The sequence below is a fragment of the Euwallacea fornicatus genome, chromosome 9, assembly GCF_040115645.1.
Source record: "Euwallacea fornicatus isolate EFF26 chromosome 9, ASM4011564v1, whole genome shotgun sequence".
Lineage (NCBI taxonomy): Eukaryota > Metazoa > Arthropoda > Insecta > Coleoptera > Curculionidae > Euwallacea > Euwallacea fornicatus.
In genome coordinates this window covers 1,733,860-1,745,937 of record NC_089549.1, presented here as the reverse complement: position 1 = coordinate 1,745,937, position 12,078 = coordinate 1,733,860, and the positions used below count along the sequence as shown (strand labels likewise).

Below are 12,078 nucleotides of genomic sequence, written 5' to 3'. Positions count from 1 at the left end.
TTTTTTTTAATTTGGTGGAGTAAAATATTAAAAAAATATTTAAGGATGACACATTAAAAATGAAAAAAACTATAATATTTTAATGTTGTTTTCGTAATTACCCTTTTCTGCTTTCGATAAGTACAAGACTCCCTATACATAAGCGTAAAAGAGAGGCGTGCATACTTATTTTGATTTACAAGACTTTCCCACCTTACACTTGACAACTATTTATTGGGTAACACACTTAAAACTTTAAAAAATGTTTCAAAAGATAGAATTGTAGAAAAATTCAATAGTTTTTTACAGAACAATCATTAATATATACATAGCGTTCCCTCTAATCATCACATTTTAGTAGCAATTCTCCGCAGAATATCTATTCCCTCATCCCTTTAACGCAACCCCTACAGATTACCCACCACCCAAACCTACTACTTTCCCCTCGCCATCCAACAACTAACTTCCACTCTCCCCTCGTATCCAGTAGGGCACTTTCAAACTACCCCTTTAAATCCACCCCCAATGCACACCAAATCAAACCCTTCTCGCTCTATCCAAGCAAAAACACTATTACATTTCAATGTCAACAGAGAGAGAGAGAGAGAGATGTAGTGTGCCTTACTCCCGCCTGCAAACGTCTTCCATCTTGTGACGTTTCATAGGTGAAGACCAATGAAAATGTTTTATGGGATGGTAAAGTTTGAGTGGGGGAATTGTGGGCCGAGCTTCGAACTTTTGCGGTTTTGGGGAGATAGAGCGTCTAGTCGATGATCGTATGTCGACTCTTCGCTGACCGTATGTGGTGTTCTATGGTGTTTCTAAGGTATCTACTAATACGTCGTGGGTCTACGAATTCGGATTTTTGTAGCAGCTTTTGTAGAGTGATTGAAACTATTACAAGTGACTATTATTAAGTGTCTTGTGCCTTAAGGGTTTATTTGTGAAGTGTTTGCCGATGTATCTTGACGAAGAGAGGGTGGTGGTGCCGTGAGGAGAAGGAGGGGGAATTCGGTGCCGAAAAGGTGCGGTGCAAAAATTTTGATTTGATTTTTTTTATACTATTAGATGAAACGTTTTTAAGTTTGAGAACCCTGAGCCCAATTAATATTATGACCGACGAGGCATCATACCACCATTTTACAAATTTTGTAAAGTTGATAACGGATCCAAACTGGAGAGTTTAAAAATCGTTTTTAGTATTCACATATTTGACAAAGTTTTGACCACTAAGTAGATCACTAGAATACAGTAAATTGTTATTGTCAAATATTAGTTGTTGCCTGTAACCCAAAAATAGATTCAAATTGCAACAGGAATTGGGCACTTATACTAGCTCACCATAGAACCTACACCATATATTAGCAGGTATTTACGACTGCATAAAATAATATGAAGTATACTGTATATGCTAATTAATTGCTTTCACTACTGGAATATTTTCAGTTATAAATCTGATTTTACGAAGAGATGGGGAAAAAGAGTTTTGAAGAGCTCACCTATTTTAGTTAAAAATAATCTAACTGAGAAGAATGATGTAACATCCGTATATAGTTATAAACTTGAGTGCAATTGCTGGGAATGTAAAGGTCGTAAAAGATCAAGTTTCTTATTCGATATTAAAATCGAATCACTTTACTTAATTACAGATAAAAATGTATTAAATCCAATAGTTTTGAAAGATCGAAAAATTGAAGTAATCTAAACTAAACGAATCCAAATTTGATTAGATCTTTAATTCCTTAGTCAGATTTGTTTTTTGAGAGGCTCTGTATTTTTGATTAACAAGTATTTATTTCTATAGTATATATCTACAGGTAATTTAATAGGATTTGTCGCGGAAACAAAATCAGTAAATTGCAATTTAATTGAACGGTTTTAGAGTTTCAGTTCTAGAGCTCTCAAGCCTCTATATTTCTAATTCCTAAGTATTCGTGTCCCCTCATATCTGAGACTACAAAATATTACATAACCCTCTAAAATATGTTTTTGCAGATATTTTAGCTCGCTATGGTAAGGTATTTAAATAACATAAAATAAATATTGCGACTAAGAGACTGTTAGATACTCCTTAAATGTAATTTTGTTACACACACAAATATTGATTTGACATCAAAATCTACCTCAAATATGTCATTTCCAGAAGATTTTCCGCCATATGCATGTATAAAATTTGTTTCCTGCCTATCATTATATATTTCCCATAGACTTTCATTACATTTTTCGTATTAATAAATTTATTATTTTTGCTTTATTTCAGATCCATCGAAATCTCGGTCAGAACATTGGTTACTTATACCCATTTTGAAAATTTTAATCAATGTTGATATGTTTAATATTTACCCGTTTTAAAAATTTATTCAATACAGTCGTAATTTTCGTATTATATACAAATAAACTGATCGGATTACGAAAATTTCCGTTGTCCAGAACCACTTAATAATGAATGAGAATTCATGTTTTTAAAATAAATTGAAAAGTGGTCATATAGCGTCACAGGGAACAATAGTGGAATTGCGGGATAAAAAGTCATTATTCCCGGTGGCCATTTAAATTTGCATGTGTAGCTATGGCAACCGGGTCTCGCTTTATGGCACAAAACATCATGATCTCAGTTGGCCTTGTATGCTGTGTTTGTTGATTGCGCCGGCGCGGCTAGCAAAACCTAAATTTGATATTTTAATACTTTCCTGATTGGTTTAAAATGGAGCAAAGCGACTTGCACTCTCTTGTGACAAATTTAACCAGTAACACTAATTTTGTAAATAAACTTCCAAAATTGTCGTAAGAAATTACGAACTGTTTACAAACTAAAGATTGTCGAAACTAAAATTTAACTGCTTTTTCTCGAAAATGATTCAAGGTATGTAAGTATAGCGTATGCTATGTAAGAAATACTTGAAATTTTGAGTAGGTTTCACAAGTAATTCAAAAATAAGGAATTTCGTTTGAAAAAAATTAGCTGGTGGTAAGATTTTTTGCCAATCCTGTATATTTAGAAAAATTGCTAATTTTTCCAAATTTGACATATTAGCCCCAAATATGTCTGTTAAAGTTTATCAAGCCGCTAAACCGGTTTAGAGTAATTGCCTAAACTTTAAAAGTTCAGTCTATTCAACTTCGAAAATTACCGTTCCTGTACGTCTAAGGCAAAAATGTTTTGCCATGTCGCATCGAGTAAACGAATATTCTTACTAACAATTGTATCACCTAAGATTGTTAATGAAGGCAAGAATGGTGATTTAATAGGCGCCCGAAGACATGATTTAATTCGTCTTACATCGACCCATAACCCACACTTTATTAATTTCTTCTCGTCTCTCTTTCAAATGGAATCGTTCATTACTTAAAAGTTATAAGAAAGCTCATAACCACCCACCACAGAGGTTAGATTACAACAAAGATTTACAACAAAATCGAGAAATATTAAGTACAGAATACCTTTAACTCAAACCTACACAAACTGCCTGGATTATGCATAAATTATATTTTTGTAATGGTGTGTAGGAAAGTGTTACCTTTCCGCACATAGAATTGCATTTGAACGTAAAATCTATATGATTTTTTTCGACATACCATACTTTCGCACAAAGCGCTATTTCGCACATACTGCCGAAGTTCGTTTTGTGCGAAAAGTTCTACTTCCGTCCGTATGTGAAATCATCTCTCTAACTGTATGTAACAATGATATCTGATTATCTTTCAGTGTCATTGAACTGTCAAAACGGATTTCCTGGGGGTTCAGGGGTCCCACCCATGTCCGCCCAACCACCAACTCGTCAGCGTGTCGCCCTTTGCAGGTGAGGGTATCCTAACTGCCGCCCCTGGGGTGGCAGTTACCCCACCGCAAAACTCCGCTTCCAACATGAACCAACTAGGAACCGTGTATGCGACCAAACGAAGAAGAAGAAATGGTAAAAGGTAAGAAAGTAACTTACATTCATACAGTAGGAAAGGCGTCGGGCTTTTCTGGTCGTTGGTTCTTTTTGAGGTTAGAGGGGCAGTGATTAAAAATTTCGCCCAGGGAATGAGACTTGCTAAAGCCGGCCCTGCATGCATGTCCGGGTTTTCAAGTTACTTTCTATAATATTAATCTGAAAATAAATAAAGTTATTTTTAAAACTTTCGATAGATTGTTATTGTAAAAAAAATAAGTGGGCGGTTTTATAGAGAATTTTATAGGGCCTAACGATACCCATTATCAATAGGACTTAAAGTTAATTTAAGCTAGATCTCACCACACTTAATTCAATATATTATGAATGTTGAAGAAATTGTCCTGATAATGAATTCATGTGACAGGAATATCGACAACAATATATCAATCCCGTTTTAATAGTAATCAGGCGATAATAATAAAAAGACAATTTTACTTAATAAATGTTTTGAATGCTAATGACAGATTTTACCAGGTGCGGATCCCTCATGAATTTGTTCATACTTGATAATACACCCTTTATTTTCACGAGAAACTTTGTAAATCCCACGTATTTTATTAAAAAAATGTTTTGGCTATACTGAAAGGCCAAAGATCAGAGGCATTATCTGCTAATCAATAAAGACAGAAAAAGCTATGAATTTTATAAAATTTTAGTCTTTAATTAAATATTATCTTCCTTTAAATCCTTCATAATTACACTTACTTTTGATAGGTTCCTAGAACTTCACAGTAAGTTTTCCATTATTCAGAGATTGTAAAAGAAACTTAATACCGAGGTTAAAGGAACTTTCAATTTTTCCCAAAAAGAATCTAAATAGGCAAAACATGAAAAGTTTATTTAACAAAGATCCCCGGGGTACACATCTCGTTCAGATTTTGGAACATGGAAATATTTTGTGGAAAAAGATGCAACAAAGATATTTCAGTCATATGGAAATTTTGGTTTTTCAATTTTTGAACTTCTAAGAAGGTGTTCGAACATTGTCAGGATATTTTTTTTGTCGCTTTTGGTAAAGATTTCATCAAGTTTATTGTAAAATTTATTAAGACTTAAAAGAAATTTTTGGGTTTTTTGTAATCTTCAAAATGTGTAATAATATACATATATTCCCTAAGATCTCGAAGTATTTGCATTTTTTAAACCTTCCACAGTAGTCACCCCATATAGTTAAATTTTCAAACCACAAAGTTGACTCAGAAATCCATGTGTCCAAACTTATAAGAGAGATTAACACGTGTCTGTAATTCATACAAGTCTCATTAGGAATGGGGTATTTACTGTAAATTCGCATGTAGAAAACATCCCTCTATAAGCGTATTTAGATCTTGAACCTCGTATGTCCAAAGCTGCGTAAGAGAGAGAGAATCACAGAAATCAACAGCTTTAAAAATTATATAATTTTTGGAATGCTTTATGGTCAATTAGGACGACGACCAAGATGGGTTTTTGCAAAGGAAGTCATTAGCAAGGAGTAAATCATGGCAAGATGACTAGCCAAAAAGTGTCTAAGCAAAAAAGGGTTACGGTTCCTATAAAAGATTGGCATGATACGTGCGTTTTACAATACAATTACACACTTGATCCCGTTAACTTCAGTCTCTGTAAGTTCTTTATCGTAACTGCAACTTTTAATTGACCTTCATTTGCATTTGGCAAGAAATTGACAAAAATTAGAGGAATTAGCGTATCGCACCTTGTGAGATCGCGATAAAGCGTCAAATTGCTCATGGACTAACGATAAAGCATAAGTGAACTTTATACCTTAATGGAACTTACTCACGCCTTTAAGGCCACCACATATAGCATTCGGGTGTAAATTCGCTTGGAATCAGGAAATGGTGTAATTTAATTTGGTTCTGTTAATTTTATTCTACTTTAACGTGACCTCAAGGAAACTCTCCCGTGTCTCCACCACTGTGCTCACTTAAAGATCCGACCTTTTTCCAATAAAATTGGTATGCTGATCACGTCCCTCGATACATCAGTACCGCCGTCCGAAAGTAACATCTCTAATTGTTATTGGGACACTTTCGAGGACTATAAATTAGGAGCTATAGAGAAGAGAGTGAGGCTGGGCACTAATTTAGATAGGCAAATGGGCTCTATTTTATTCGGCATTTTCTTCAGTTGCATGACCTTTTATAGTCGAATTCTACTTAAGATAGTAAATTCACGAAGTAAAAGGAAGCCAATTAATCATTTTGAAACCTTCTAATTCGCTGCGGCTGGTGCAATCCTTTCTCAAGTGCATCTTAAAGAATTTATTTGAAATACTCGCAAATTAATACATTAAATTAGTAATGCTGTGTTGGCACTCCACCATTTTGTACAACAGTTTCATGACTCCCTACCAGAAATTTCCATGTTGGGAGCAATAAAGGCAACTGCCACGTAAATTACTGTCATAGCTTCGGGAAGATATCAGCAATTATACTCGTAGCTGTCTTATTTATTCATTTACACCATTAGTCATTGTAGTATTTATTATTTTAATTAAAACATTTATTAGGAGTGTACTACTTCTCTCGCAACAGTGAGTGTGTTAATTTATTCTTTCTCCGCCTATCGATTTTCTGATGTCTGGGTCTTTGTCCGGTAGTGTCCATCCTAAAGGAATGTCGATTTTACCTAACTATCGGCCGTTTCAATCATGAGTTCTATCATTTGGGATTTGCGGTACTAGCCTGGCACATGTATAATAAATTTATGTGCTGTATTTAGTATACAAAGCGGCAAAAAGGTTTAAGTTTATACACACGCCTAACTCATTTCCCTAATCCGTACCTGTCCGAATTCCATTTGCCATACTCGGCCGAAAAAAAAATGTGCACTTTCGTCGTCTCGCATGACATGACGGATTTCCATAAAACGCTGTCATAAAAATATTTTATTTTGTGAAATGACTGTTATATATCAAGCCACCCTCCTCAAAAAAGGTAATGTCCTCGGCTCTAGGAGCGCCAAGATCTGATAAGAGGCTTTTTAGGTTTTTTCAGGGGGAATATGATTATTAATCACCTGGTTTGGACGTGAACATACGCACAATTTTCTTGCCAAAATGTTGGGGCTTGTTGATTTTTATTTAATAAATGTTTTGCTGCATTAGTAACATTATACAACCAAACGAAAAGGGGCTGTATGCAAAGTAGTTGCAGGCTAAGATGATTTAGTAAATGCTCTTTCGTGTACAAAACTATTAGAAAATTCTATGAAATTGCGTAAATTTAATATAATAATATTGTAGTGGTTTAATGCAATGTTACTACATAATATCAAGAACACAGAGTCTAATACGGATACACTTTTAATTTTTGTAATAAACGTGCTTGCTCCTTATATATCAACGGATATTTCATATACAGGGTATAACATTTAACCTAGAATATCGAAATACTTCGAATACTAGGCATCCTGTAAAGAAATGTTTAGTGTCTGGCTTTAATCACCCTGAGAGGGAAAGCTTTGATGTCAAAGTTAATTGCCCCCCCCCCCCCAGGTGGACAAGGTGAGGGTTAACTTTTTAATTTCTAATGACATCTCCCATTGTTTTACAGGTTTCCATAATGCGGCTAAAAATAAAAAATAAATCGGTCGAAACATGTTTTTTAGATTCGTGCTAGAAAGCACTTTAATGTAAAACAAAATTCAATTCGTATCTTAAATGACAATCTGCACTTTTAAAACAATTTTATGCGACAAAAAAAAATGGTAATAAAATGTGACAAATAAACAATAATACAGACAAATAGAACATCAACGTTTAAATTTTCTGTTGCATCTTGGAGTATTTGACCGTAGAAAAGTAAATCGAAATGATTTTGGGGTATTTAAATGTGTATATGAAAGGCATGGGGAAAAAACAAGGATGTCCCAACTTGTTAGTTTTCAGACTAATGGTGCCATCTTACAGAGAGCAAACAAGTTCATATGCGTGCAAGTTATCGGCGAAAAATAGAAGAACGTACAGAGTTATTGCCACAAATTCACATTCCAAGATGGAAAAAAAACAGAGATTGTCCTAACGTGTGACGAAAAAGCAAGGAATGTCCACGTCGGCGATTCTAGTAAAATTCTCTTACTTATAATAATTAATATTATCTCAATTTATCGAAATATGTTACATTCCTTGTTTTTCCCCTTCCCCATTCATAAATAAATTCAGATTTACTTATCAAAATATATAAAAATATGCGCCTCAAACCTGGGAATTGGAATCGATGCGAGTTAATTTATAAAAAATGAACTTTTTTCAGCTTTTCGGTGTTCATTTCGAAGGCGGAAACTTACAAAAAAGGTTTCGGAAAGCACTTTCTTAAACGACGTTTGCAACTGAAAGTCCGCCATGATGAAACAAGTGAACGCAAATGTCATTGATGCCCAAAATTGAACGTCATAGGCGGAAGATTAGATCACGGCCACCTTGGAACATCAGCGTACGGTTAATTTCATTTAATGGCAGAACACTTTATTACTGGCTTGCGCAGTTGATTCTTCCATGCAAAAGAACGTGTCCATTCTTGCCGCGATAGTTTCGTTTTTTTTTTCGTGATAAGTCGTGGTGATGCACGTAGTGATATTAATTTAAATATATGATAATGCTGCCAATCAAACGCTGTAACACTGGTGCAGGTGATATTAGAAAGGGTGACATTGATCAAAGTAAGTGGTGTGTAAGAAAAGGAAGAAAACAGAAAGAATGACAGATGTCATAAAAAAGCTCCGACTTCACACGCACAAGCTCCGTAAATCCTGCAAATGTAAATGTCTCGTTTTTAGAAAATAGAACGGCGGAAGAAAGGTCATATGTAATTTTTTTAGATAGTACACAAGTAAATTTCCCAGAAAAAGCTTATTTATACTTGGAGTGGAACCGAAATGTGGGTAACTTTAATTTAAAACAAATATTGAATTTTCTAATAATTGGTACGAGCCGATAACAGCTTCATACACAAAAACCATCACAATTTTGTGTCGAAAAAGTCACCTAAAACAGGGTCATGGGCTAGACTTCACTTTTACAGAACTTTTATATGAAAAAGTGTTCATACAGAACACCAAAGAAATGTTTTGTACGGACACTTACTCTCGATTTATACAAAAGTACATACGATCCATAGAATCAAGTCAATATTAGGAAAAAAATTCGGAAGGAGAGAATTTTATTGCCGAATGAATTTGCACTGCCGGAGAAGTTGCACCACGATGAACATGTGAAAAATGCGTATAAATTTTACAAAGTAGGAAAGTAATTACTGCTTTAGGTCTCATGCTAGTAAAAGCGGAAAAATTCAAGGTTCTAATGATGCTGAAAAAATTCTGTGGACCAGCTGCCGCCGACTGGCATACCCTGTTTTTTGAGCATGTTTTGATCGTTCAAATTGTGTATACTGAGTGTCCAGACGAACCCAGGACAGAGAGAGTTGATACGGAAAATCGGTTTTTATTATTTTGCGTCTTCACCAATTATCCAATTGAAAAACTTTAACATGGGGGTTATAATACTCAATATAACGCCTCCAAATTTTTAAAATTTGAATGTCCCGCGTATTCGTTGGAGGCAACGATTGATCAGAGTCGAGGTCAGGATTAAACAAACACAAAATCGCCAGCAACATAAGCGTAAAACGCCTATGTCAAATGAATTTTCTCATATCTTTATTTAACCTTTTATTTAAATGCGAGAAAGAAAAAGTGAAAACAAATAAATTAAACAACTACCTACATATTAAAGTAGACAAACACTTGAACAAAAACAAAAAACTTTAATATTGTTTGCAAAAACATTTACAGTAATTGCTCAAAGAGATCGCCGATCAATCTAACCATCGTGGCCTCGAACGGTTACATGGGACGATCAAGTTTTTCAAATTTGGAGACGTTTTGTGCCAAAACGGATCTAATTAGAAGATTGAAGACATTGTATATTGAAGGCTGGTCTTACGCACTATAACTTTCATTTAAATGGTTTTCAATTGGACAATCGATACAGGCCCAAACGATAAAAACCAATTTTCTATGTTGATCTCGTAAGTCCAGAGTTCGCCTTTTCACCTAGGATGTTATTGTCTTAAAGAAAAGGAATCATTTTGTTATGTAGCATCTCGAGTTATTAATAGATGCTTTTAGAAATATGCATAAATTATTTTGAATCAGTCGTTACAATGATTAGTGACCTATTTGGATAATGCAATTTAAAATTTCATGTAACTCAAAAACTCGTCTGAAAGACATGTGTACCTTGTTTTTCCCCATACTGTTCACATGTAACGTGTGTGTGTATATTAGATTTAGTTGATTACAGTGTTTTCTAGCAAAAATGTGTCGGAAAATTGAAAAAAAATTTTGACCGCATTATCCGAATCAGTAGAAGGGGGTTGCCATTTGCAATTGCAAAGTTAACCCCCATCCCGCCTCCACAAGAGTGAAATCAAATTATCTTTAGCATCAATACATTTCCCACACAGAGTTGTTAAAGTTTGATACTAAACGTTTCTTTATAGGATGGCTAATATTCGAGATATTTCGATATTCCATATTAAGTGTTGCACACACCAAAATTTTGTCAGAAGAACGCTAATGTGTTAGGAAAGCCGATGAGGATATCTATCAGATCTATTACTTCGTGCATAATTTCGATATCTCTACGTTATGATTAAATGATAATTTCGGTGTTTCGGAAAAAAATGTGTTATTTCAAATTTAAATTTTACGCTTTTGCTGGGAGACCTCTTATGAGCGATAACGTTTTTAAAGATACCCGCATACGCGTCTCCCCTGAAATGAGTTAAGAGTTTCAAATCTTTAAGAAATACGTAAGGAAGTTTCAGAAATTTCCAATTACATACAAGAATCACTCAACATCCTCGATATAACAGAATCCACCTAAACGGTTTCAGTCCCGTCTGTGCTTTGCCTTAAGAGGACGTAAAGACATGCCTTTTAATATTAAAATTTCTCTTGTATTCTGAGCCGTTTAAAGGATTAAAAACTGACTTATTAATAAGAGCTTGAAACTCAATTAACACCGAAGCTTATTTTAATGTAAATGCGCCATCTGCAAGTGCAACAAATTGTCTTTAGCGTGTCCTCTTCAGGTGGCCATCAGGAAATACAGCCGAATAAATTTCGATATAGGGATTTAAAAGACAGGCATCATGAACGAAATATGTAAGGAAGGCCCGTTACGTTTTCCATCAATTAAAATTAAGAATCGCAATTAGCGCAATTTTTATTAATTGGCGGCAAGGAATATTAAAAATCCAGCAGATGGATGTCTCGTGCCCAACAGCTGATGTTTGTAAGTTTTTAATAATCAGGCAAAATAATACGTATTCCACTTTTTACGACATGTCATATAAGAACCCGTCATTTAGGTCGTTTATTGGGTGAATAAAATACATTGCGCCCAAGTAAGCTTATCGCTACGTTTGATCCCGCAAGAAATTTGCCAGTGCGATCGCTGTGATAACTCCCGAATAAATTTTATGTTTTAGGTATATCTGAAAGCAATAATTATATGATATAATATAACAAGGTGTTCTGCTTGCTAATTATGATAATCATCGGACATCTGCTGTTTTACAACAGCCTCTTCGTTATTAAAAAGAGTTAAAATTATCGCTCCGTTTTCAGATAGATTACGAACTTAAGGATAAAATTCTCTTGAAAAATGAACTATCGAATTACGTATTGACTACAATACAGCATGTCCCGAAAATGCATGTCAAAAAAGGTTACCATGAGATCACTTGGGTCAGTATATCAACATTTGGTTCAAAATTTGTTGGACAGAAGGGTCTCGTTTAGACGTTGTTGACGCTCAAGGTTCTAAAAAAAAACGTGCCTTCGCTATATTTAGAGAGTGCTTTGAATGGATTTCAATGAAGCCCATTGTGCATTTAATCATTAGAACGGTGATTATTGTAATGTCTCATTCATGTCTAATCGCAATATGCAAATGGTAAGCTCTTACCCATCTTTGAACAATAATGACCAGAACTTTTCGCTGAGTAGACTGCATCGTATCGATTTTTTTCCTGACGATCCATCAGTCCTTCGTCCAATTTTTCTATCTCTTGGACGTGTCTCGTCCTGTTAACATTTTATGCCAAAACATTTTTTTTTTCTTATGCAGAACAACAATTTGCCACCTCTTCGC

General features: G+C 34.7%; 1 protein-coding gene and 1 long non-coding RNA gene across 3 annotated transcripts in view; one reads left to right on the top strand and one right to left on the bottom strand.

Moving 5' to 3' along the window:
- ss (spineless) overlaps positions 1 to 12,078 on the top strand; it is a 136,707-nt gene that overhangs the window by 74,749 nt on the left and 49,880 nt on the right. For both annotated transcript variants that reach the window (XM_066285611.1, XM_066285610.1), the window contains exon 5: positions 3,686 to 3,900. In XM_066285611.1, the coding sequence (XP_066141708.1) occupies positions 3,845 to 3,900 (56 nt within the window). In that variant the 5' untranslated portion in view covers positions 3,686 to 3,844. The remainder of the gene's footprint in view (positions 1 to 3,685; positions 3,901 to 12,078) is intronic.
- The window catches only part of LOC136341055 (uncharacterized), a 45,776-nt gene that overhangs the window by 21,176 nt on the left and 12,522 nt on the right, over positions 1 to 12,078 (bottom strand). Inside the window, exon 3 of the long non-coding RNA XR_010732428.1 lies at positions 3,918 to 4,073. This is a non-coding gene — a long non-coding RNA (uncharacterized lncRNA). The remainder of the gene's footprint in view (positions 1 to 3,917; positions 4,074 to 12,078) is intronic.